The following is a 26,973-nucleotide window of genomic DNA, read 5'->3' on the forward strand; positions in this document are numbered from 1 at the left end:
GAACACCATGGAGCAAGGCGGTCATTCATTCATGAACAACCAGCACAACGAAACAACTTGATTGGGCGTCCCCATAGCTCTATACACTTGCAAAACACCCTTCCAAAGCCTCTTCAAGCTCTAATGATGCTGAATGGTTGCTCCAAAGTCACAATTTAAAAAAAAACGTGAAGAAGAACTTTGTGGAAGAAGACATGAAAAACCAAATTTTGACAAATTTGGAGGTGTAAATGAGTGTTTTTTCTTGACCAAAAGTTTCAAATCAAGTCTCCTAAGCATGAATTATTCAATTTTGCTATCAATGAGATTGAATTTCACACCTTTTTTAAAAATGATGTTTTGAAAACAAGAAAGAACCAAAAAAGTATACTTTCATAGCGTGAAACTACAATGCACAGAACATGTAAATGAATGAAAAAAACAATTGATTTCCTTTCCTTAAGGTCTCCCAAGTATTCACATATCAAAACATCAAACAAAAACATAAAAAACAACCACTTTTTCCTTGCTTTTCACTCAACACACACAATCTTATCCACTTCTCACCTACCATAACACTATCCACAAAGTAATGGCCAAGGGAAGAGTTACTTGCATTAGGGAGTAGAGGTTCTAAAAAGAGTGGAGGATGCAAGATTGCTTGGTACCGGCTCCAAAAATGTTATGGCCTGTTCTGGCTCTCTACAAATTGGTACCTATGGAAACTTTGAGACTAGGAGCCACAGATTTTATAGGCACCATAACTTTCAAGATAAACACAAGAGAAAAGAAAGTACGAGCGGCCATTTTAAAATCCCATAATGGAATAAAAACTTTGATCTTAATAAATCAGATTTTCATTAATCACCTTCTTTAGAATTATTTGTAAATCCTTATTGGTGGATTTGGCTTGACCATTTGCGTGAGGATAACACCTCTTTGTGGCTGTCAGGTTGTAAGTAGGGTATGCAGAGTAGAACGCACCAAATTGCTCACTTTGTTGCTTCCATGTGTGGTGGAAATGCCTAGTGTAGTTTGGTGTAGGAAGGGGGAGATGTGAGGCGCTGGCATATGAAGGAGGCAAGGTGCCAAGCATGCTTGCCCCATCTAAAGGTATGCATTCACCTTAGGGTTGTTAAGGTATATTAATTCGATCATTAGGGTTATTAAGGTATTAATCAAATCATTAATCCACTTTGATAAACTTAGTTTGGTCACACCTTCCCCTGACTCTTCAATGTGGGCAGGCCTGCTTTCTTAGTATGAAACGAAACACAAGCACAAATTTAACAACGAGAGAAGCAAAGTCTTGGCTGATTTTTATACTGTAGAGGAGGAAATTTTGTTATAAGTAGATAGATGACTGTTGAAGGGGATCTTTCCTTGCTTGGGAGGATTGCTTTATTGCGGGCAGCATCATCATCAGGCTGGACATTTTTTCGTGGGCGTGGACAGAAACTGGTTCAATCGCACGCTGTTTTGGCTTCCACCACAGGTAAGCCCTTTCCCCCTTCGACACCCCAAAGAGATCTTCTGTCTGTGATCGATCGCCCATTGATAGTCTCCTGAATTAGGTTTTTCGTGGTAAATCTGCTTTAGCACACAAAGGAACATAAGAAATGGTTTCTTTTACATTAGGGTTACGGTTTTCTCTGCATCAGAGATCGAGAAGTTAGGGTTAGGGTCATCGGAAGAGAATTGAGGGTTAGGGTTTCTCTGCAGAGAGAGAGAGAGAGAGAGAGAGAGAGAGAGAGAGAGAGAGAGAGAGCATATATTTAGTTTTTTAAAGAACGTCTTCCATGCATTTGTAGACTGTATGTAGGCTGGAGAAGTGTTCATCTTTCATCTTTACAGACAAGCACCTGGATCAAAATAGCCCTATCCACAGCAAGAAATTTGTTTTGGTGAGTTCAGTTTATTGAGAGCACGGATTTCATTTTTAAACTTTGTAATTTTAAAAATTTTGGTGTTAAAACGTGAAGGGGGGAAAAACTTGAAATTTCTTAGGAATGATTGTCGAGACAAGGGTTTGCCTAGTCTCTTTCCTTAGATCCATGTTTAACTTACACGACACTCCTTGATTCTGGCTGCCCATCAGCATAAATATTTCATTTATCAGCACCTTCAGCGGTTTAACAGAATTTGGTTCTCAATTAGTTATTTGGACCCTTCAAGGCCTTTCCTTGTGAAGGCTACTAGATGGTGGGAGTAGCCCAATGGCTTGTGAGTTTCTTTTTTCAGATTAAGAGTCCATGAAAGACGAACCATTAGTTTGTATGATAAAGAGGAACGGTGGGCTGCACAATGGGAAGATATAAAAAGGCGAAAGCCATGGAGGCTAGTACTGCTCACATGCGTGTGGCATTGGCAATGATGAGAGCACAAAGGCTACTATTGTATAATGTAGTAGTGTGTCTCCATTCGTAGCCCCGATCCTTTTTGTTAAAAAGAAGAATGGATTCTCTCGACTTTGCGTTAAGTATCGGACTCTCAACAAGCTGATGATCAAAAGCGAGTCCCCAATGCCTCGGATTGACTACATATTAGATAGGCTGAACCAATAGGTGCGAATTGTGGACAGGGACATCCCAAAAACTGCATTATGAACCGAATGGGCAATTCGTGGTCACGCTCTTCGGTCTGACAAACGCCTTATATGGGATCCAAAAACTCCGTGGTTTTCAAATGATGCCAAGTGCAAATTGGAGTGATTGTCGACAACGCACAAGCCAAAATTTTTAGGAGTTTCATCGAATGATTGAGTACCTTCCAGGCAAGGCTAATCCAGTGGCCAACACGTTGACTAGGAAAGGAAACTTGTCTCACATCCAATCCACATGGATGGATCTTGCTGGTATAGGACTAGACGAGATGAAGCACAAGTATGTGGATTTTGTGGAAGGAACATGCACATGACCATGCCATTTCTTGATATACGATGGTTGGCTTTTCTACAAAGGTCGCCTCTGTGTATTGAAACAATTTTTGGCAACTCTTCTCAACGATGTCCATGATGCTGTGCATGGCAGTCATGGAGGCATGAACTCGACTTTGGAGATATTAGAGCGGCAATTTTATTGGCTAAGAATGAGGTGATACGTGTTCGCACATGTGGAGCATTATTTGATTTGTCAAAAGATGAAAGCTTCCCGCAGGGAGAAGATAGGGTTGTTACAACCATTGCCTATTCTTGAAGGACCTTTTCAGGATGTATCCATGGAAATACACAGTGTTTGACGATTGTTGATCGTTTTAGCAAGTTTGTTATGCTTATTCCTTGTAGGGCTATTGTTACTGCTCCCGAAGATGTTGCTAGCTTGTTTATCAGACATTGGTACCCCATAGGTGGCATACCTAGGACCATTGTGTCTGATCGAGTGCGAAGTTTACCAGTCATTTGTGGAGGGCATTATTTGATAACTTTGGAAAGTGAAACACAGGAGAGAGAGAGAGAGAGAGAGAGAGAGAGAGAGAGAGAGAGAGAGAGAGAGAGGAAACATGTGTATAGACCTGCTCTCAATATCATCAACCAAGAATACATGTCCCGAGCAAGAGGAGAGAAGACCTCGTATGTGAGGGACTATAGCAAACAATGCTAAGCAATGAAAAAGAGTGAGGGAGGGACCGGCTATATATATGCCGAGATGTAGGCAACAGCTGACCAGCTCACGACTAGGGAAAAAGTGCCCAAGACTCCATAAAGTGGGGATAAAATATGGGAAAAATATGTGAGGGGTGACGAACCCCTCTAGCTAACATGGTCAGCCCTAGAGGCTAAAATAGGACACCAAACAGGAAGCCAGCAGCAAGGAGATGATGATGTCTAACACCCCCTCTTAGCACTGGATGCTGAGTGAACTCCAAGAAGCCAGAGATGCCGTCCTCGATCAAAGATGAAAGATTGCAGAAATAGGTACTAGGAAAGCTCCGCAAGCAATCTCCTCAGCAACTCAGCTACAAAAGCAACAGAACAAGCTACTAGGTACACCGCTCCTTTGGAAGAAAACAACCATGTAGGCTGCGACGTGTTGCTCCAAAAAATGGTCAATCCTCTAGGGATTGGGTCATTAGGAGTCCCATAGGGGGACAGAATTTTGGGTGTTATCACCTTTTCTTCAAGGCAGCCTTTGGCTGTACAGTGTAGACAAGTACCTTTTTGTACTATATGAATATATTGAATTTTCCAGCACATCTCTCTCTCTCTCTACTCTCTCTCTATATCTGCGTTTTGCATCAGCATGTTGCCAGGAGTGTTTAGGGCTGAAAGAAGACTCTCAGAGCTTCCGCGTGTTACAACTTTCATTTCATATCATTATTGAGTACATCTTTTCCAGCACTCACGTTTCTCTGTGCTTGAGGTTGTGTGTGTGTGTGTGTGTGTGTGTGCAGGCTAGCTTCCCTCCTACCCAACGGGAACTGCTTTATTATGAATAAACAGGTTACAAGTAAACCAAGGTGCGGGTGCAAAACTGCACTGGATTTTCCATAAAGCTTCCTTAGCAAACACTTGCACAAGAATCAATACGAATCAATAGCCCGGTGCGGTGTCAAACCCAACACCGAACTTTGTGCCAAATAGTCCTCATAACGGAGCCTCAAATCTGCCCTGTCCCAAAGGAGCTCTCAAATCAATCCTTGATGTCTCCAAAACAGCCCCTGAACCAATGGCCAGGAGGGGGCGGTAGAGAAGAATCTGCCATTGTATGGCCCCCACAAGAGAGAGAGAGAGAGAGAGAGAGAGAGAGAGAGAGAGAGAGAGAGAGAGAGAGAGAGAGGAACCTGCAGGTTGGTGTACCACTGTACGGCCAGCGAATCTGAGAGGAGAAGAAGCGGCCCAGCTATCGTACTATTGTACGTCTTGTGCCACAGAGAGACAAAAAGGGTGCCCTGCTGCTGTACCACTGTACACCCTGTAGAGAGACAGAAACCGACTGCTGCAACACTGTATGGCCGGTTGAAAAGAGGAAGGAGGTGTTGCCCAGTTGCTGTACAGTTTGCACCAGAGAGGGGAGAAGGCTATCCAGCCCCGCTGTCCACTTTACGACCAACGCAAGGGGAAGAGAGAGAAGTTGCACTGCTGTCCACTGTACGGCCAGTTGCTATGGAGACGAAGAGAGAGAAGAAAACGTTTTTATCTACTGCCCGCCACCCTCCCCTTATGCGCATGCTTCCTACTGCTTTTAAAGGAGTCGACCAGCCCCAAAATAGTTGTGCTTTTCCCCTTTTGCCAAAAATAACCCGATTGGTCCAAAAATAGTTGAACGTGCCCAAATATATCAATTTAACTACAAGTTTTAGCAAAAAAATATCAACTTTTATGCTTTTCTTGGCTTGATGCCCAAGTTTCATCTAGGTGCCTCCTTTTGTCCACTTGTCATGCCCAAAATATCATATGTCCAGCCCGTCTTTAATAGTATGTGAACACACCGACTTATAAGTCACTTTATTGATAAAAATCCCATGGTGCCATGCTGTGTGGCCATCTTTCAAGCCAAACGATGCCAGTAAAATACTCTAGCTTTCTTTTGTGGAAAATCCCCATTCACACCTTGGTTCCAGACAGTGTTTGAAACACCTTTCAAGACTGGTGAGGGGACCAAATTGGTGACATCCCCTCCGTCTTATAAGACGGCTGTCCGCAACTGTGCAAGCCTGGTACCACTGAAATATCTTTCAAGTATAGCAGATCCACTGCTCCATTAGTAGTATTACTTAAGTCCAGCATTAAAGCCTTAATTCTAGATCCACGATCCGAAGTCAAATACATGCACAAGAACCAACCGTATCAAGAAGCTGTATCCATATCTTGAGTCAACTTTGATAATAACCAAACATAGGGATAAGAGGGAACTGTGTCCCAAATATCCCACATATATGTAAAAGATAGAAACTCCTATTGACATGTCAATGGGCTCACACTAGATTCCTTTCGGGGATCCATCCACATACATGCAAAAGGGATGTGCCATGGCATGATCGATGTGAGAAAATCCTTCTCCGCAAAACCAGAGAAATAAGCACATGTTCACACAAGCCAAGGAAGCTCAACTGGCACGCTGTTGTCCAGGACAGCCTTGCATATCTTCTACCAGGCATACGAGTGCAGAATACCTACCATGTTGGTTTCAAAACAGCTCATAGACTAGAATTAGCCAATCCATGATACTGATAAATAATTCATAGTTTTGTAACCCCATATGCGACATATTCTAGCGTTCCATATAAAACCGGTCTATGGACACATAAAGCGGTAATTCATTCACAAATAACCTGGACGGACTTAGACACACAATCACAGAATCCTCGCTCCCTCGCTCAACAACACATTGGCCCCGAAGTCCGGCGCCCCCTTACGGTATTTCTTTATTGTTAAAGAGTTGGAAAATACAAAGCACAAGTGCAACAAAGCACTCTACTTGCATCAGCTGAATTTTACAAATTCTGGGAGAAATTTGCCAGCATGACTGCACTAAAACTATTCCATAACATCTCAGAATGAGTCCCAACTGACAGGCTCACTTCCATAGGCATCAGACTACCCAATGGAGTCCAAAACATCACAATTCAGCTTGCTGTAATTTTCTGCACAGACCTGTTTTCAGCCCAAAATAACCCTTGTACTGTCCTGGAGGACTAAAGCAAAGTCCTACTGCATTTTGGCATCAACCGGGCAACATAACAGCCCAAAAACAGCACCTAAACAGTGGTGAAACAGCATTGTATTGAAGAGGTTATTACCCTCTTCCATCCCTGCTTTGGTGTAGGAACTAACTACACCGGTTCCTGTTCAAGGAGGCAACTAGTCTTTGCATATAAGCATGAAATTCACACAACTGTACCTGATTTTATCTGATGAGAGCATTTCCATAGTCTGCAAGAGAGAGAAAGAGAGAGAGAGGCTGTGGGGAGCAAGCTCAACCCTCAATTCATGAGTTGTAGGGCAAGGGAGTGCACCACAAATGTTGGTTTTCCTGCAACAATCCACCATAATGGCTGCAAATGAGCCTCATTTAGCCCAAATTCCCACGCTTCCCTCTTCTCAATGTGGAAAAATGCACATAAATTTGACACTTGGCACATTTTTAAGCCTTTTCCACATGCAATCTCCCAAGCTAAAAATCTCCTGACTGGTTCACATTCTCACAACAATCCTTTGTCAGCTTTTGGTCCCCTTGACATTTCGCACAAACTGACGCGAACACTTTTCAATTCCGACACTGCCCAAAATAGCAGTTTCCTAGATTTTAGGGATGATGTCATCTGCATTCCTTCTGGTCTCCTGACCATCTTTGACCACTATGGTCACTTCAGAATTTGCTTAGAATTCAAGATACATTCACATTTCGGTGGCGGCCACTTACTAGTGTAAACCGGCCTATGCCCTCATTCAGTGGCCATGTCCTGGACACTGTCATTCATCTTTGAGTGTAGTTCTTAGGCTTAGCCAACCACTGGTTCAAAGTCCCACTAGTTGACCCATTCTGACATTGCAATGGCCCAAGCCCTTCCAAGAGATCCCGGGGGAAAGCAACAGCAACCAAAGAGAAAGAAAAGAAAAATATATATTTGTAAAGAAATGTAAATAAGGAAAACAACTGCAAAAAGTTTCACCTCCTGGTGACATACCCCCCTCTTGAAAGAAGCAAGCGACCTCGATTGCAAGTCCACATGCAAACGGATGACACAGGACGATCACAAGATTCCCCAGGTGATTAGTGTCATTGCATGTATCTCCTGCCAACGGATGACACGGGGCGATGATAGGAATTCCCCACTACCATTTGTGCCATCGCAGGTTCAAGCCTTTCAAATACATGTTTCCGGATGCAACACAGGGCGATAGCATATATCTTGTACTATTAGTGTCACAACATGTAAATCATTCATTTGAAGCGTAACAGATACAACTTCAAAGCACTGAAAGTTCATTCATTGATTAAGTCATTGACAACAAATGTCAAAATTGTACATTGCCAAACATATAATACAAATGTACAGGTCATTCAGAATTCAGCTTCAAAAAGCATATTAAATCATTGCAGGTTCTAACAGGAAGGCTTCCTTGTAAAGTTGCATCAACTGAGGTGAATCAGCCAGTTCAACCTCATCCATCCATTTAGCATCCATTGGTGAATAATTTCTGAATTTCACCAAGTATCTTCTTGCAACTTGTCCTATCATTTTTCTGTCTTTATGGGCCAGAATCTGCTCAGGAACCAGAATTTCATCCAATTCCTCCACTTCAGGCTGTTCCTCTGGCACCATATCTTCTGGCACATTGCCAATAAAAGGCCTCAAAAGGCTCACATGAAATGCATTATGTATCTTTCAGGTTTCTGGCAATTTCAGCCTGTATGTTACATCACTTATCTTCTCTGAGACTTGGAAAGGACCATAATATCGCATACTCAGCTTAGGAAACAGACGTTCCTTGCCCTTTCTTTTTCTCAGTCGTGCCTTTTCAAAGCGCAATAAGACCCAGTCATTCTCTTTAAACAAGAGCTCTTGACGATGCATGTCAGCAGCTCTTTTCTGCTTAGCTTGTGACTTTTCCAAGGCATATTTGACCTTCTTATACGCTTCTTGCCATCCCTCAACATACCGATATGCTTCAAATATCTTATCCTTTGTCTGCAGAATGGGAGGTACTTTCTTGCCACCTTCAACAATTTCAAAAGGCGCCTTGCTAGTAGAGGAATGCACTGTATTGTTGTAAGCATACTCTACTAATGGCAAATAATGCTCCCAAGCTGCCTTATGTTCTGACACATAACATTTCCGCAGATCCAAGACAGTAGAGTTAGCCTCTTCAGACTGCCCATCAGTTTGAGGATGAAAAGAAGATGAGAATTTCAAGGTTGTGCCCATATTCTCAAACAATGCTTTCCAAAACAAGCTAGTCATCCTTGGGTCTCTGTCACACTGACAATAGACTGTGGCATACCATGGTATTTAAAGATATTCTGCATGAAAATCTTAACCATGTGCTCTGGTTTAATCTTCTTTCTAACAGGAATGAAGTGTGCCTGCTTACTGAATCTACATATAACAGTCCAGATTCCATCATTCCCTGTCGTTGTCCTTGGAAGATCAAAAATGAAGTCCATGGCAATACTTTCCCATGGTCTCTCTGGAATAGGCAGTGGTTGCAATAACCCAGGTGCCTTCTTTCTGTCAAACTTGATCTTTTGGCATACTAGGCAAGATTTGACATAAGCATCAAGATCACGTCTCAAAGCTGGCCAATAAAAGAAAGTCTCAACGGCTTTCATTGTAGCATCAATGCCTCGATGTCCAGCATACGGTGGAGCATGACTTTCTAGCATTACTTTCGGCCTTAACTGCGTAGTCACACATAGCTTTCCATGCATCATGAGACAGCCGTCTTTCAGAACATAGTGATCATGATGTTGATTATTCATTAGCTGCTCATAGATTCTAGAAAAATCTTCATCACTGGCATACTGCTCTTTCATATCATCCAATTCCTGGTGATAAGAAATAGAAACAGCTGACACTTGTGGTTTGCGAGACAATGCATGTGCAACATTGCCTTCCACATGCACTATCTGAAAATGGAACATTGACAGAAAATTTGCCCAGCGCATGTGTTTCTCTGACAACTTTGCCTGTGTGAGAAAGTATCTGAGCGTCTGATGATCCGTTTGCACAACAAAATCAGCACCAAGTAAATAGTGTTTCCAACTGGTAAGTGCATGGATCACAGCTAGTAGCTCTTTCTCATAAATCTGATAGTTCTTCTCAGTGTTAGAGAGTATTCTACTCTCATATGCCACGACTCGGCCATTCTGCATCAAGACAGCACCAATGCTATTCCCACATGCATCACATTGCACAACAAATGACTTAGACAGATCTGGCAATGTCAACACAGGATCTGTAGTCATTTTCTGTTTCAGGCATCTAAATGCTGATTTCTCTTTATCTGTCCATTGCCATTTAATAGCCTTCTTTTCAAGCGCATGTAACGGTGAAGCAATCTCTGCAAAATGCCTTACAAATCTGCGGTAGTAAGAGCATAGGCCAAGAAAACTGCGAACATCATGCACGGTCTGTAAATCTGGCCATGAAACGATTGCTTCAATCTTAGCAGGATCCATTGTGACACCATCCTTTGATACAATGTGCCCAAGGAAGTGAATTTCTTCCAGAAAGAATCCACTCTTCTTGCCATTAATGAGCAATCTGTTGTGTTTCAGCTCATTAAAGATTGCTGTCAGATGGTCTCTGTGCTCCTCTTCACTCTTTGAATAGACTATCATGTCATCAAAGAATGTGCCCACAAAGCTTCTGTAAGGACGGAAAATTCTGTCCATCATTCTGTTAAATGTGGCAGGAGCATTTGTCAATCCAAAGGGCATGACTAGAGACCAAATGTAGTGCGAAATGCGGTCTTGTGCACATCCTCGGGTCTGATTCTAATCTGACGGTACCCACTCTTCAAATCTATCCTGCTAAACATTTCTGCTCCTTGCAAACGGTCAAGAATATCATCTATGCGCGGAATCGGAAATCTATTCTTGATCGTGTTTTTGTTCAAGGCTCTGTAGTCAATACACATTCGCCATGAACCATCTTTCTTTTGTACTAGTAACACAGGTGAACAAAACGGGGAACTACTGGGCTGAATTAGTCCCTTCTCTAACAGCTCATTAACCTGTGTCATAATCTGCTGGGCTGCACTAACCCTGTATGGTGGCCTATTGGGCGGACTAGACCCTGGAATAAGATCTATGGCATGATCCTCTGGCCTCTCAGGGGGTAACTCTCCTGGTAAAGACTCTGAAAAACAGTCTCTGAACGTATCCAAGAAAGCTTTTCTACCTTCGTCTAGTGTAGACAAATCAGTTTCAACTTCATTCACTTGCTTTGCAAAAACCAAGTACGCAGAAAGATGATTTTTCATTACTGAAGTTATGGCAGAAGGAGAAATAACTGGGACAGACTCTCCTTTTAGCTTCACATCCAGAACATGAGTCTTGTCCCTATGTACAATTGTGATTTCCCTGTTGAAAGCATCCAACACTGCATGTTTCCTATGACACCATGGAATTCCCAACAGGACATCACATCCTTCCAAGGGCATGATAAGAAACTCCTCTGTGTCCACATAACTCTGTATATCCATGCGAAGTTTGCCAAGTATAGGAGTGACAGGAACTGAATGCCCAGGGCATGCCAAATCAGCCTGTCCAACTGGTCCCATCTCTTCAGCACGAATTCCCAACTTGGCTGCCAATGCTGGTGAAATAAAGTTGGCTTGAGCACCAGGGTCAAAGAAAATCAGCACTGTAGCATCTCTGATTTTACCCCATGCTCTGCACAATTCTGTAGCATTATCACATGGCTGGTCACCAACCATGTCAGGTACCAATCCTGCACTCGGCATTGTCTTCTTCTTGGGTGGCCCTTCTTTATCCTCGGCATCTTTTGCTGGCTGTTGTGGACATTTTGCAGCCATATGCCCTTTTTGTTCACAGATGAAACATTTCCCAGCTTGCATCAATGCCTTTCTGTCATGTGCACAGTGGGTATCTACCGTGTGCTATACGCATGCAAGACTAGTTTCGAGGCTTGGGGAAGCTTGGAACTAGGCAGGCTGATTGACGAGCTGAGTTAGGGATATACTAACGGGCGGGCACCCAAGTATGGACGGGCGGGCGGCCAAGTGTGGACGCCCGATGACCGGCCAAGAGCCTATAAAAGGGTGGCCAAGGTTAGTTATTGGATATAGAGAGTCTCGCGAGTTTGTGAGAGCTCTATGGTCTTGGAGCCTGGATCTAGTGCAGACGTGCACCTGCTTTATGCAGCCAAGGCCGGCAGCAGTCTCGAGGCCCGCGAGGGCAGCTTCGTGGCGGTATGGGACGTCGCGAAGAGGAGATTGGTCGGTACGTCAACCTAGTTAGCTCAGCTCGTTTCTCGTTTGGGACAGCCAAGACTGTGGGCTAGCCCACGGCTGTCATGGTTGGGAGGTGAGTCAGGCCTGCACCCCCTTTGTTGTTTGTTGTTCGTTTGTTTGCAGGATTCGAGTTTCGAACCAAGATCGATCACGAGGGGATCCGTGGGGATTTGACAGTGGTATCAGAGCATACCTCGTGAACGAGCAAGTCGGTAGGTAGAGAAGAAGAGGTCGAAGTACGGTATGTGTTAAAAAAGCTTGCTGTTTTTTCTGTGCATACTGCAGTTTTCAGTTTTGATATGTGTTTTTTCTTCATCAAAGTACCCCATGTTGATGGGAGATGGTAGTGCAATAGGGTTGATTTCTTTTTCAAAGAAGAGGCCTTGTGTGCAGTCGCATATCTTGCAGGGAGAGAAAACAGAAAAAAAAGAAGAAGAAAAAAGCATGTTGATTTTCGTTGCTTTTTGTTGAACGAGAGAGAGAGAGAGAGGAGAACATCGCGTGCTGTGGTATGCGCAGGGTACCGCTGGCTGAGACTTGTGCGCTGGCAGGTTCTGTACGCAGGCAGGCTGTCAGGCTTTGTATGCAGGCAGCTTGTATACGCAGGCAGCCAGCCATGTAACCAGGCGGCCAGGCCTACCCCCAGGCGGCCAGCAGCTTACGCAGCGCCTAGGCCAGGCGGGCTGGTGCCCAGGCCAGGCCTACGTAGTCGCTTAGGCCAGGCGGGCAGGCAACAATGGCCAAGACCACCTGTGCGCACAGGCGGCGCCGGCTGGAAAGCAAACTCCTGCAGCGCAGGTTGACGTCAGCGGCAGCAGCACGTATGAAACGCAGGCACCAGCACGTGACGTCAGCAGTCCATGTTGGCAACCGCCGGCTAATCCAGGCGCCAGGAGGGATGCGAAGAAAAAAAAAAAACACAAGTAAGAAAGCAACGTTTTTTTTATGCTTTCGTTTTTGTTTTTTTTTCAGGGGAGGTTAAAATTTTAAATTTTAAAAGAACCCCCCCTCTCTAAGGTTTCCAAAGGTGTCTATTTTTTTTAAGAAAACCGAATATATATATCCATATATATATATTAATAAATATATATATATATATATATATATTTATTCAAGAGAAACAAAAAAAAGAAAAAAAAACACAAAAGCTAAAGTAAAAGCTAAGCATAGCTTTTCAAGATTTTTTTTGGCTTTTGGGAAACCTTTATAAACCCCTCTAGTGGGCTTCTTGCCACACATCTCTCGAGTTCTCGAGTTCTCAAGTTTTCGAGTTCTCAAGTTCTCAAGTTTTCAAGCTCTCAAGCTCTCGAGTTTCGCTCGCACTTTTGTTGTGCAAAGACCAAATTTTCTCTCCGCGTACCCTCTTCACGATGTCGACCCAAGAATCAGAGTTGGAGCCCCTCGTGGAACGCGAAGGCTTGCCGGCTACGGAAGGCACTGATGCCGATCTTTTTGACGAGTTTGTGTCAAAATCAGATTTCCAAGAGTTCAAAGTAGCTCTCGAAGCTTCTTCGGCGGAACGTCAGGCACAAATCGCAGCCCAGATGCAGGCTTTGCAGAACTCCATCGCTCTATTGACCACTACCCTCTCTACTTTCTCGGGAATGGATACCTTGGCTTCAGCTTTAGGCCCCAATATTACTCCGGAACCGTTCGGGGGCGAGCAAAAGCAGAGAACCAAGGAGATCGTGGACACTTGGCTACACAAGTGGCAAGTTCACTTTCAGTTTCATCCATATGATGATGGAAAGAAGATACAGTTAGCAGCAGGTTTCCTGTCCGGCAAAGCTTTGCTTTGGTGGAAGGAACTGAACCCAAAGCCAACGACTTGGGCACAATTTGAAGACATTTTCAAGAAAGAATTCCTCAAGAAAGAGGATGACTACGATGTTGTTGCCCGGTTTTCAGCTTTGACCATGACCTCGCAGCACCTCACTTATGAGGTCTACCTCCAGAAGTTTCGTGACTTGCAGATGAAGGCTACAAAGATGGATCCCACTACTCTTTTGGGATTTTTCGTAGCTGGTTTACCAGACTCGTACCGATTACAGGTTAAAAATAATAAATGTAAAACTTTGGACGAGGCCATTCATTCAGCTCGTATCTATGATGATACGATGGTCTCTTCCAAATCGAAACCCGTTACCGAGCACGGGAACAAGCATAAAAGAAAGTTCTTCGCACCTATGGCTAACACGAATGAAGGCAAGTCTTCGGACCAACCTTCAAAGAATACAAGTTCGACACCAGCGAAGAAGAAACGACTCCTTAGGGCTTTGAAGCTCAAGAAGGAAGGACGTTGTTTTATCTGCGAAGAAAAAGGACACATGCGTAATGAGTGCCCAAAGCAAAAGGGTACCAAGTCAAACGCAGGACCCAAGCCAAAGGCAGCTAATCAGTTGTCTTTGACAGGTACGTCAATTACTGTACTTTCTCGCCCTAGTACTTGTTCTGATTGTCTGTTCAATTCTAAAGTATTTGGCATGCATGATCTTCTCCGAGTTTATGGAGAAGTGAATGGCCATAAAATTCACATTCTCTTAGATCCTGGCAGTTCGCATAACTTTGTTAATTACAAACTTGTGCAGAAATTGAGTCTTGACACGACACTCAGCGACCATACCTATGAGGTACGTCTACCTGCGGGCAGACAAGTTTGGGATCGCAAGGTCGAGATGCTTCCAATCCAGATTCAGGACTACAAAGATACTCTGGAATGCTATGTTATGCATCTGGAAAATGTAGACTTGTTATTAGGGATTGAGTGGTTTAAGACTCTTGATGTCCAGATAGATTGGTCTAGTCATATTTTTTCTTTTCAGCATAGGGACACCAAGTATAGTATTTTAGGTGATTGTATCCATCCCTCTCAGGGACCTCTTGTAAATACAATTGATTTTGGAAATATAATGAATTCTTCTTTGTACACCGCTTTCCATTGTGTCTTGATTCCACTTTCTTCTTTTCTCATCCCTTCATTGGATGTGAATGAATTAAGTGTGTTTGAAAGCAAAGAATTACAGAAGATACTTGATTCGTTTCAAGATGTATTTCCTAAGGAATTGCCATCGGGTTTACCACCTGAACGGGCAGTAGATCATCGTATTGACTTGATCCCTGGTGCTCATCCTGTGAGTATTCCACCTTATAGGATGAGCCCAGCTGGGGAAGATGAGTTGGCTAAACAACTCGAAGATTATTTGAGGATGGGCCAGATCCGTCCAAGTAAATCACCTTGGGGTGCACCTGTGTTGCTTAGGAGAAAGAAGGACAATACTTGGCGAATGTGTATAGATTACAAAAGATTGAACAAGCTGACCATTAAGAACCGTTATCCTCTCCCTAGATCAGATGACCTAATTGACCGGTTAGCAGGAGCGAAATATTTCACGAAGATAGATTTGCGTACTGGCTATCACCAGATACGTATTCATGAAAGGCATGTCGAAAGAACCGCCTTTCGGACTAGGTATGGCCATTACGAGTTTCTCGTATTACCTTTTGGGTTGACCAATGCTCCAGCCACTTTCCAGCAAATGATGAACGATCTTTTTCGTGAACATTTGGGGAAATTTGTGGTGGTGTTCCTGGATGATATTTTGATTTATAGTCGTACTCTTGAGGATCATGTCAGACACCTCACGATTGTCTTAGCTATTTTAAGACAGAATCGACTATATGCCAAGATGAGTAAATGTGAGTTCTTTATGACCGACATCATTTACTTGGGACACAAGATCACTAGAGATGGATTGAGCATTGACTATGACCGAGTTCAGAAGGTTTTGGACTGGCCTATACCGCGAACAGTGAAACAACTTCGTTCTTTTCTCGGTTTTGTTGTTTTTCTTAGGAAATCTGTACGGGAGTACTCTCAGCTCACACTACCGATGACCGACTTATTGAAAGGTCGTGGACGTAAGTCCAATCAGCCTATCACTTGGAATAACGATTTGGATATGGCCTTCAGACTTTTGAAAGATAAAGTCAAGGAAGCACCTATCTTAGCATTGCCTGATCCTAGTCGGCCTTATGTTCTTGAAACTGATGCCAGTGACTATGCTATCGGGGCTGCTTTATTTCAAGATGGTAGACCGGTTGCTTTTGAAAGTAAAAAGCTAGATGACACTCAATCTCGTTGGCCAACCCTTGAGAAGGAGCTTTATGCTGTGATTCATGCTCTCAAGGTTTGGAGACATTATTTATATGGCTCCAAGTTTGTGGTATTGACTGATCATCAGTCAATCAAGTATGTGTGTGATGCGGACGATTTGAGAGGCAGGAAAGCTCGTTGGGCAGAATTAATGCAAGATTTTGATTTTGAGATCCGTTATCGGAAAGGGTCCATGAATAATATTGCAGATGCGCTTAGTCGGATTACTAGCCCACGGTCTTGGCTGTCCCCACCGAGCCACGAGCTGAGCTAACTAGGTTGATGTACCGACCAATCTCCTCTTCGCGACGTCCCATACCGCCACGAAGCTGCCCTCGCGGGCCTCGAGACTGCTGCCGGCCTTGGCTGCATAAAGCAGGTGCACGTCTGCACTAGATCCAGGCTCCAAGACCATAGAGCTCTCACAAACTCGCGAGACTCTCTATATCCAATAACTAACCTTGGCCACCCTTTTATAGGCTCTTGGCCGGTCATCGGGCGTCCACACTTGGCCGCCCGCCCGTCCATACTTGGGTGCCCGCCCGTTAGTATATCCCTTCCTCTAGTGAGCTCAGGAGTGAGCTCTTAGAGGAAGGGGAGTATGTCATGTGCACAGTGGGTATCTACCGTGTGCTATACGCATGCAAGACTAGTTTCGAGGCTTGGGGAAGCTTGGAACTAGGCAGGCTGATTGACGAGCTGAGTTAGGGATATACTAACGGGCGGGCACCCAAGTATGGACGGGCGGGCGGCCAAGTGTGGACGCCCGATGACCGGCCAAGAGCCTATAAAAGGGTGGCCAAGGTTAGTTATTGGATATAGAGAGTCTCGCGAGTTTGTGAGAGCTCTATGGTCTTGGAGCCTGGATCTAGTGCAGACGTGCACCTGCTTTATGCAGCCAAGGCCGGCAGCAGTCTCGAGGCCCGCGAGGGCAGCTTCGTGGCGGTATGGGACGTCGCGAAGAGGAGATTGGTCGGTACGTCAACCTAGTTAGCTCAGCTCGTGGCTCGGTGGGGACAGCCAAGACTGTGGGCTAGCCCACGGCTGTCATGGTTGGGAGGTGAGTCAGGCCTGCACCCCCTTTGTTGTTTGTTGTTCGTTTGTTTGCAGGATTCGAGTTTCGAACCAAGATCGATCACGAGGGGATCCGTGGGGATTTGACACTTTCTCTCTTCAAATGACTTGCCATATAGTGGCCTCTTCTGTCCTTTGCCTTGACCAGCACTTTTCTGAGGCTGTGACTGCCAAATCTTCTTCTCAAATGGCTTCTTTCTATAGAATGGTCTAGGTGGGAAATCCCTCTTCACAAGTGGTTCCTGTTTGCCTTGAGATTCCTTGTTCACTGTGCTCTTAAAACCACGTGAACCTCCCTGTAGCAATGCATTAGCCATGTTTGCATTCTCAATGAGCTGAGTCATATTAGAAACATTGGTCTTAATGCAATAATCCCTGATTTCTTTGGGCAAACCACAGCAATACTTCTCTATTTGCTCTGACAAGGACACTGTCCTGTAGGAAGTTACTGGCAAGAGTGCATCCCAAAACTTCTTATTATATTCTTCCAAATTTGCACAGTTGGCTGCATCAAGTTTGTGCCATGCTGTCATAACATCCACTTCAAAAGTATTTGTAAGCCAGGCAAAAGAGAACTGTTGCTTAAACTGAACCCATGTAGCAGGTGCTTATCCTTGCATCAACAGTGAAGTCCACCACTGCAATGCATTACCTTTCAAGAAAGTAGCAGCCTTCCGCACCTTAGAAGACTCTGTAAAGTTACCCCCAGTGTATGCTGCATCAAACTGCTGAATGAAAGTCAGTGCTTTCAATTTGTCCTGCATCCCACTGAAAGTCTCAAACTTTATTGCTTGACCTGCTTCTTTGTAATCCTTTTGCACCTTTTCTGCATCAGTCCTTACTGCTCTTTGTCCACTAGGTTGAGAGAATTCAGCCACACTGACAGGTGCTGCGGGCCCCAAAGCTGGACTAAAATAAGTTTGAAATCCGGGCTGCACACCTATATTGGCATAAAGAGGGTTCACAGCTTCCATAGGCATCATTCCTGGTGACCCTCTTGACATCAATCCTGGCAAAACTGTGGGCGGCCTAGCCATGGCTGAAAAACAGACCCACCACCAAAATAGCCAGGCTGGAAAGCAACGAATGGAGGAATGGTCGGCATGACCCTTTGCACATTACTTTCCTGGCCATTGAATGCATGTACCTGTGTCTGTGTAACATGTTGCACTGGATCAGCTGCCACTGCTGGTGTCTGCTCTACATGCTGTGGCATCCTTGGCATTTGTTCCTGTGCCCTCTCAACTGCATGCTGAGATGATTAAGCCTGGGAATCCCCTGTCCTTGACTGCAAATACCTCTTCATCCTGGGATTCTTCACCAACTGTTCAAAGGTACCAACCATGCTCACAGGAGCTGCGCATGAAATAAATCCTCTTGTTCCTATTCTTCCTCTAACAAGGCTGGCTGTAGTACTGGCTCCGTCCGAGCAGAGGCTGACACCTGGGCACCTGTCACCTCTATACGCTGTCTTCGAGTAGAAGAGGAACTCTCTTCGGCAGGGAGCTTACCTTTCCCTTTGTCTGTCATACTGTCAACTGAAAGTTTAAGGGAACCTGTATCCAAAGAAAGAGACCGTACTCTTTCTCACCTGTAATCAATTGTGCCTCACTATGTGTGTCTCTTGTTCACCCAATCCAATCCGTGTCCGGGCTCTTGCAGAAAAGAGGACCCTATCCCGGCAATGGAACCATAAAACCGGTCTATGGACACATAAAGTGGTAATTCATTCACAAATAACCTGGACTTACTCAGACACAATCACAGAATCCTTGCTCCCTCGCTCAACAACACATTGGCCCCGAAGTCCGGCGCCCCCTTACGGTATTTCTTTATTGTTAAAGAGTTGGAAAATACAAAGCACAAGTGCAACAAAGCACTCTACTTGCATCAGCTGAATTTTACAAATTCTGGGAGAAATTTGCCAGCATAATTGCACTAAAACTGTTCCATAACATCTCAGAATGAGTCCCAACTGACAGGCTCACTTCCATAGGCATCAGACTACCCAATGGAGTCCAAAACATCACAATTCAGCTTGCTGTAATTTTCTGCACAGACCTGCTTTCAGCTCTGTTTTCAGCCCAAAATAACCCTTGTACTGTCCTGGAGGACTAAAGCAAAGTCCTACTGCATTTTGGCATCAACCGGTCAACATAACAGCCCAAAAACAGCACCTAAACAGTGGTGAAACAGCATTGTATTGAAGAGGTTATTACCCTCTTCCATCCCTGCTTTGGTGTAGGAACTAACTACACCGGTTAGGAGGCAACTAGCCTTTGCATATAAGCATGAAAAATTCACACAATGTACCTGATTTTATCTGATGAGAGCATTTCCATAGTCTGCAAGAGAGAGAAAGAGAGAGAGAGGCTGTGGGGAGCAAGCTCAACCCTCAATTCATGAGTTGTAGGGCAAGGGAGTGCACCACAAATGCTGGTTTTCCTGCAACAATCCACCATAATGGCTGCAAATGAGCCTCATTTAGCCCAAATTCCCACGCTTCCCTCTTCTCAATGTGGAAAATGCACATAAATTTGACACTTGGCACATTTTTAAGCCTTTTCCACATGCAATCTCCCAAGCTAAAAATCTCCTGACTGGTTCACATTCTCACAACAGTCCTTTGTCAGCTTTTGGTCCCCTTGACATTCTGCACAAACTGACGCGAACACTTTTCAATTCCGACACTGCCCAAAATAGCAGTTCCCTAGATTTTAGGGATGATGTCATCTGCATTCCTTCTGGTCTCCTGACCATCTTTGACCACTATGGTCACTTCAGAATTTGCTTAGAATTCAAGATACATTCACATTTCGGTGGTGGCCACTTACTAGTGTAAACCGGCCTATGCCCTCATTCAGTGGCCATGTCCTGGACACTGTCATTCATCTTTCAGTGTAGTTCTCAGGCTTAGCCAACCACTGGTTCAAAGTCCCACTAGTTGACCCATTCTGACATTGCAATGGCCCAAGCCCTTCCAAGAGATCCCGGGGGAAAGCAACAGCAACCAAAGAGAAAGAAAAGAAAAATATATATTTATAAAGAAATGTAAATAAGGAAAACAATTGCAAAAAGTTTCACCTCCTGGTGACACCATACCACTAGAATATTCCCCATATGAGATCCTTGTGTAGGCGACAATTCTAGCATCCCATATTGCTAGGAGCCTCCAATACACAAGACCAAAACCGTAAACTATTTATTTTTTTCTAAAATCATAGAAAAGCCTTTTCCAGAATTAGAAATGTTTTCCAACGCTTTTAAGAAAAAAATAACTTTACTGAAACACATCTCAAGATAGACATGAGAAACATTCTCCACTTGCATTAGCAAGGGAGATCAACATGTACAAAATTCCAGATATTGGCAAAAAGCATCAACTTGGTAAAACTCAAAGTATACTTAGCTTTTCTTTGCCAGGTTCGTCGTGAAGCCAAAATAAAAATCTCCTCAGCATACACATAAGATACCTTGAGATATAGCTCCATATAACTCGCTTGAACAAAATTTGATTCAAAATCCATAATAGTCCCATACGGAACGAGTGCTAAACACGGGCACGTAAACCAACTCCATACTTGGAGGATAAATTTTGTGAATCCATAAATCCTTATGCCAAGCCGTTTGCTGCTCATGCTTTGGACACATGACTACTTCCATGAGCCCAATAGCCAAAGTGTTGATCATTGTAGTCTGCACTTTTGATCTTTTCTCTTTCTCATTGTTAGAAGAAAGCCTCTGCTTCCAAGAAAGCCTAAGCTCTGATACCAGTGAAACTGAACGGGAACCTAGAACAATGGACAGTCACTTCAGATGTCAACAAAGATATGAAAATATAGCAAAAATAACCATAACTGCTTTATTCCAATGAATAAACAGGGTACAAGCAAACCAAGGTGCAGGTGCAAAACTGTACCGGATTTTCCACAAAGCTTCCCCAGCAAACACTTGCACAGGAATCAATACGAATCAATAGCCTGGTGCGGTGTCAAACCCAACACCGAACTCTGTGCCAAAAAGAGTCCTCAGAACGGAGCCTCAAATCTGCCCTAGAGGAGCTCTCAAATCAATCTCTGATGTCTCCAAAACAACCCTTGAACCAATGGCCAAGAGGGGGCGGTGAAGGGAGAGAAGAATCTGCCATTGGATGGCCCGCACAAGAGAGAGAAGAACTTGCTTGTTGCTGTACCACTGTACGGCCAGTGAATCTAAGAGGAGCAGCAGCAGCCCAGCTGTTGTACCATTGTACGGCTTGTGCCAGAGAGAGACAAAAAGGGTGCCCCGTTGCTGTACCACTGTACAGCCTGTAGAGAGAGACAAAAACTGACTGCTGTACCATTGTACGGCCGGTTGAAAAGAGAAAGGAGGTGTTGCCCAGCTGTTGTACGGGTAGGTGTCCCAAGCTCGTGAATTGGACATTTATAGCAAGAAAACACATGAATACAGATCACACGAAAACAATCTCATGCATGTGAAAATGTGTGCATGTGCACTTGATTATGGACGAATCTCCTAGTCATGGAACATGTATATCATTGGCATTTTTTCGGGCGTGAATCGGCACATCGGAAAGCACGGAATTGGGACCAAAACACTCGGATCCAGCCACATTTGGGTGCGAGAAATTGGCCACATTTGGGCATGAGAAACTGGGGAAAACCATATAAATGGCCAAATGATGACAAATGGTCATTTAAGCCCGGTTCTCGCGTGAGAAATGGGCCTGGCAAGTCCCCAAGCGTCAAGGAATTAGCATGAAAATTGGTTTTTACAAGGCTGTCCACACTCATTAGAGTGTGGAAGGACAAATTATTAAATGGGCAACCGGTGTTTTTAAAGAATTCACACACGCTTATTACTGGATGGACAAAGTAAAAGCTGGGCACTTTGTGAATAATGGCTCACATGTTTATGGCTGAGTTTTGGTGTTTGGGCCCCCAAGAATATATGCAAGGTCAAGATTGTGTGAGGATTACTGTTATTACTTAGTATTTCATACACTATCTGTGTATTTAAGACTAAAACTGAAAGTAGCCTTGAACACAGATGTTTGATTGATTGATTGAAATTGTGATACAACAGGCTCCTTATATAGGAGTCCAAGAGACACGAATGAAAAGACACATCCCATGACCAATAGTCATGACTCTAGGCGAAGAGACACATCCTTTGGACGAATAGCTGCAACCATTGGATGAAGAGTTGCAACCTTAGAGCGAAGGGGTGTGACCAGTCGTCGAAGGAGTGTGGCTCTTGATGAAGAGGCATGTCTCTAGAGTGAATAGTCGTGACCATCCGAGTGTAGGGGTCCTCTGTAATCATGTCACTTCAGTATCTGTAACCATAAGGAGACTGTGTATAATGAACTAAGTCACAATCGTGACATTCCCTCCCACTTAAAATAAGACTCAGGGGTAGTTGTTGAGACTCTGGAAGAAGGGAAATGATTGAATTGCTTCTGCATCCAAAGCTCTAGCTGCTAGATCCCATGTCATGGCATTATTGTTGACCATAACAATCTTGCATATACCAAACTGAATATTAACTGCATCTGCAACTTGTCTCATCTTTACCAAAAGCATGAGAATCATATCTGTAACTTGAGTAGAACTTTTGTTAACATCATTGGTAACTTCGAGCTTTGTCCAAGAAAAGATTGAATCTTTATCTGCTTCAAGTGAAACTATTGGTAAATTATCTGATTGTGTCACCACGCTTTCCGGCTGAGAGGTGACAACCACCTGTTGGATGTCTGAAAGGGATTCCACTGATTTTTCTGGAACACAAAAGTCTTCAAGTGTTGTCGTAGGTTGAGAAGAAATATCTTCCATATGCTTTTCTGTGCTTAGAAAGTTGTTCTCGGGACAAGTTATGTCCAAAGATTCATTTGCACCACTGAAGGTAAGGACTGGAGTCTTCATTTTTGAAGAATCATCATTCACCACGGCGTCCGGTATCTGGTCAGAGGCAAAGACTCCGTTTTGCACGGGCGGTGACGAGGCTATTGCTTCTGCCTGGGTCACGGCAAGAAAAGGGGTTGTGGACATTGTATTTGTCACACATGTACCAGAATCTTCTGAATCTTCAGCTTTCTCAGCAGGTATTAAGGCTTCCAATGGAGAAGGGGGAGGTTGAGGTTGTTTGCGCCTCTTAGACCTCTCAAGGATCCTCTTGCACAACGTGAGAATGAGTAAGTCTTCAACACTGCCACCAAGAGCTTGCAAGGACTTGAATGTAGGGCATTGCTCGCGAGGGGAAACTTGTCCAACGTCGCGGCGTTCACGACCGAGTACTCGACTAGGGTCGGACACACGTGCCACTAAGTAAGCCCATCTTGATATGGCTGATTTCTTTCCAAGATGTGATCCTTTGGAAGCTTCATGTTGCTGCTTCTGTTGCTGATGATTCCAATAAGAAGTTGGTTGCTTAGAACCGTAACATTTCCAAGAATATCCATGCTGAGGCTTGCGTTGCTCGCACGAAGATACTTTGTGTCTAGTTGTCTCTGAAGAACCATGCCAAGAGAATTTTTGTTGAGAAACATGTTGAAGCTCATCGATACAAGCTTTTGGTTGTTGATGGAACATGGCTTCAAACCGCTGGAATGCAGCTTGTTGCTGTGAATGTCATAATAAATAGTTTTGCTGGAGAAGAAGCAACAAGGTCATAGTCGTCAAGCTGCGGAAAACACCGTCATAGACTGCAGGAGCCTAGCAATGAAGAAGGCTGTTTTCGAGGAAGGGAGGCGGCAGCAAGTTGGCGCGCAGAAGACCAAGGCAGGCGCCATTTCGTAGGAACCCGTAAGTGTATGGGTTTTTTTTAATTATAAAATGCGCAGGTCGCTGGCTTGCCGTCTCTTCTTTTTTTTCTTTTTCTTTTTTTTTTGTGTGCGCGCTGGTCAGCGGCGGCTGGGTTTCCTTGCGCTGGCGGCCGTTGGGTGCTGGCGCCCGACTGCTCACGTGGCTGGTGGAAGCCACGTGTATTAAAAAAAGGCTTAAGTGTATAAGCCTTAAATCATCAGGCTTTTTGTAAACGTTTCGTTTTTTTTGTTGAAAAGTTGACGCTTCACCGACTGGAAGGGTGCGCCGCTACGAAGGCTGGATCACATCGCCGATTGGAGGGTGCGCCTCTTTGAACAGTGTGCCACCGGCAGTCGCTGCAGGTATTAAGGAGGCTCACAACCGGCAGCCACTCTTAGCAATCAAGAGGCACGCTAGCAGCAAACAAGGCGAAGAGAGGGGGGGGGGGGGCTCCAAATTCAGCAGCATTCCGTACAATAAGGTGTCGTACGTGGTACGGAAACAACCCTGTGTATGATATGGCTAAATAAGGAATCGTTGCTTCTTAATATCATAGATTTTCTTATCTTTGCACAAGCAAAATTACTTTTATTCCTTAGTTTAGTAATCTAGTTCTTTTACTTATTTGCTAGGGCTAAGAAGTTCATGAAAAAGGTTTGGTCTATGTTGAATAGTATTGTTATGTTTTTGGGATTCCAGGATTTAGAATGTTTAGGATTTCAGAAAAGAAAATTTGTGTGTGTGGGGAGCTTGTAAGCCTGCATTTTCTTTTTAGTTATCATCCATGCATATGTGCACTCCACATTTTATATATTTAAAGTAGTTTTGTTATTGTTTGCTTTGTTAAACTCTCTCTCTCTCTCTCTCTCTCTCTCTCTCTCTCTCTCTCTCTCTCCCCCCTTTGTGCTCATTAATTTCTTTCTTTCCTCTCCCCCTACTTTTTTTTAATAGACTAGTTCTCTTGATTTAAATCATAACTTGTTAAGTTTCTTCTTTTTGCCGTTGCTCTATCAGTTGAACTTCAAATTTTATATATTTTTATTTATGTCCTTGTATTTTTTGCAAGTTTGTGCAATTATTCTCTCCATTTGTAAGGTTACATAGTTATCCTTAATTCAAAGGCAGGTTTAATGAGACGAAATTTGTGAATGTACATATTTCCCGCTTTTCGCTTTTTAACTCTTCCATAGTTGTATCTGGTAAGTTTATTACATTCTGAGTTTGTTATCTTGCACATGTTTTTTGTGTGCAGACGCTTGATGTAGCCCCTTGCAGAGGCCCTAGCCATCCATGGGGAAGCCACTGTTTTATCAGATCATTGAGAAACCGGCCAGCAGCTGTATCATAGCGTTGTGCAGTGCTGTCTGGCTGTTCATACAGAAAAAGAGTGTGGGCTATGGAGATGTGGGGATGAGCTATGAGTCAGTGGTAACGGAACGACAGCATTGGCGGCTCATCACATCAGCCTTTTCTCACATCAGCATTCTTCATCTTGTGTTCAACATGAATGCTCTCTGGAGCTTGGGTGTCATCGAACAGCTTGGCGATATTGGACTCGGATTTGAGTTCTACCTGCAGTATACACTTGTCCTCATCATACTATCAGCTTTTCTTGTGCTGGCATTGTATCACTTGTTGATCCATCGGTTTAAGATGGAGCACTACAAGAGGGTCACGGCAGTGGGCTACTCCTGCGTTGTGTTTGGATGGATGACCATCCTGTCAGCAAAGCAGCCCTCCTCAAAATTGGATCTTTTTGGGGTGCTTTCATTGCCCATCAGCTTTGCCCCGTTTGAGTCCCTTGTATTTACATCCATCATCGTCCCACAAGCAAGCTTTCTGGGGCACTTGGCGGGGATTATTGTGGGCTACTCTATTGCTTGGGGTCTGGTTCAAGGGATGACCAATTACTGGGCTGTGGTGTTTTTAGGGTGGATTTTTGTGGCGTGCATATACAGCTTGAAGCGCACCAGCTTGCTGCCGATGCAGTTTTTAGAGATCGAGCCCCTAGCAGATCCGACATTGCCACAGGTGGGACTTCTTACTATGGAGTTGGGGTCTGTACAAAATGGTTCCGTCCGGCCTCCTCATGGGAGTGAACTTGTGTAATCCTTTTCCTATGTATATGAATTTGAGACTTTTCAAAATGCTGGTTGGTATAGTCTGTGTGATCGTGGCACTACACAAGAAGCCCACCGACACACAAATTTCCAGATGACCTTATCGCTACTGAGATTTCAACAAGTAGCATACAAGGATGTTGGTCCGGCGTCTATAGCCAAAATTTCTCTAGGGAACCTGAATCCTCAGATGGCACAATTCACATGATTTTGATGCATCGGGTTTATACCGTGTTGTTTACACGTTGCTTTGTTGGTACTTTTGAGTTTTACCTCTAATCTTCCAAAATTCTTGTGCTCCCAACTCAAAAATTTGTTGTGCATACAAGAAACTGATGTTTCAACCAGAGAAGGCAATGCTATTTCAAGGTGTGAGCCTGCGGGCTATCAAGTCCGTACACCTTGTGGAGGGACATACACATAACCTACCGTAGATAGCAAATTCCTATTTAGCTGGACTGCTAAGGAAAGTGGGGGCAGGAGGGTCAGAGCTATAGCCAAAATTTGCTTTATCTTTTTTGGTGTAATCACTTTTGTAATCAGAAATCCTATCACTTTGCCTCACACATCAAGGGCCAGTGATACACCATGGCGAATTGCTACTTAACCTTTTGTGTAAACCTCTTGTAGTTGGTGAAGTAGGTATGTGAGTAGTTTCTAGTGAAGTCTAAGACTCTTTGCAGACACCACCATCAATCCTATGGAAACCATGTGGTTTGTTGCAAACCGATCGCTTGTTTGTGTCACTTGTATGATGATGGGCTGTGCTGACCGGTTGCGTCAACTGGTCCTTGATTCTAATGCATCACCCGTGCCTAGATTGAAAGATATTAATGGCTTGACAAAATTGTATACTTATGTCAACATGCAAGTACACATATGGTTGTTAGTCGAGTGGTTTACTGCAATTGTCCCTACACAATG

General features: G+C 44.0%; 1 protein-coding gene across 2 annotated transcripts; it reads left to right on the forward strand.

The window, feature by feature from the left end:
* Positions 1-1,299: 1,299 nt before the first annotated feature.
* RBL13 (RHOMBOID-like protein 13) lies at positions 1,300-26,076 on the forward strand. Of its 2 annotated transcripts, XM_086773224.1 has the most exons (3): positions 1,301-1,474; positions 1,791-1,883; positions 25,182-26,076. In XM_086773224.1, exon 3 carries the CDS (start codon positions 25,220-25,222, stop codon positions 26,036-26,038), a length of 819 nt encoding a protein of 272 aa, XP_086629350.1. In that variant the 5' UTR covers positions 1,301-1,474; positions 1,791-1,883; positions 25,182-25,219; the 3' UTR covers positions 26,039-26,076. The 2 variants fall into 2 exon arrangements, with proteins under 2 accessions (XP_086629351.1, XP_086629350.1); XM_086773225.1 differs by lacking the exon at positions 1,791-1,883 and having other exon boundaries at positions 1,300-1,474.
* Positions 26,077-26,973: the final 897 nt, after the last annotated feature.

This window comes from Cibotium barometz, chromosome 33 (genome assembly GCF_041138505.1).
Source record: "Cibotium barometz isolate CiBa-2024 chromosome 33, ASM4113850v1, whole genome shotgun sequence".
Taxonomy (NCBI): Eukaryota; Viridiplantae; Streptophyta; class Polypodiopsida; order Cyatheales; family Cibotiaceae; genus Cibotium; species Cibotium barometz.

Excerpts from the sequence above, each read along its gene's own strand:
- RBL13 (XM_086773225.1), top strand. The coding sequence starts at position 25,220 with ATGGGGAAGCCACTGTTTTATCAGATCATTGAGAAACCGGCCAGCAGC.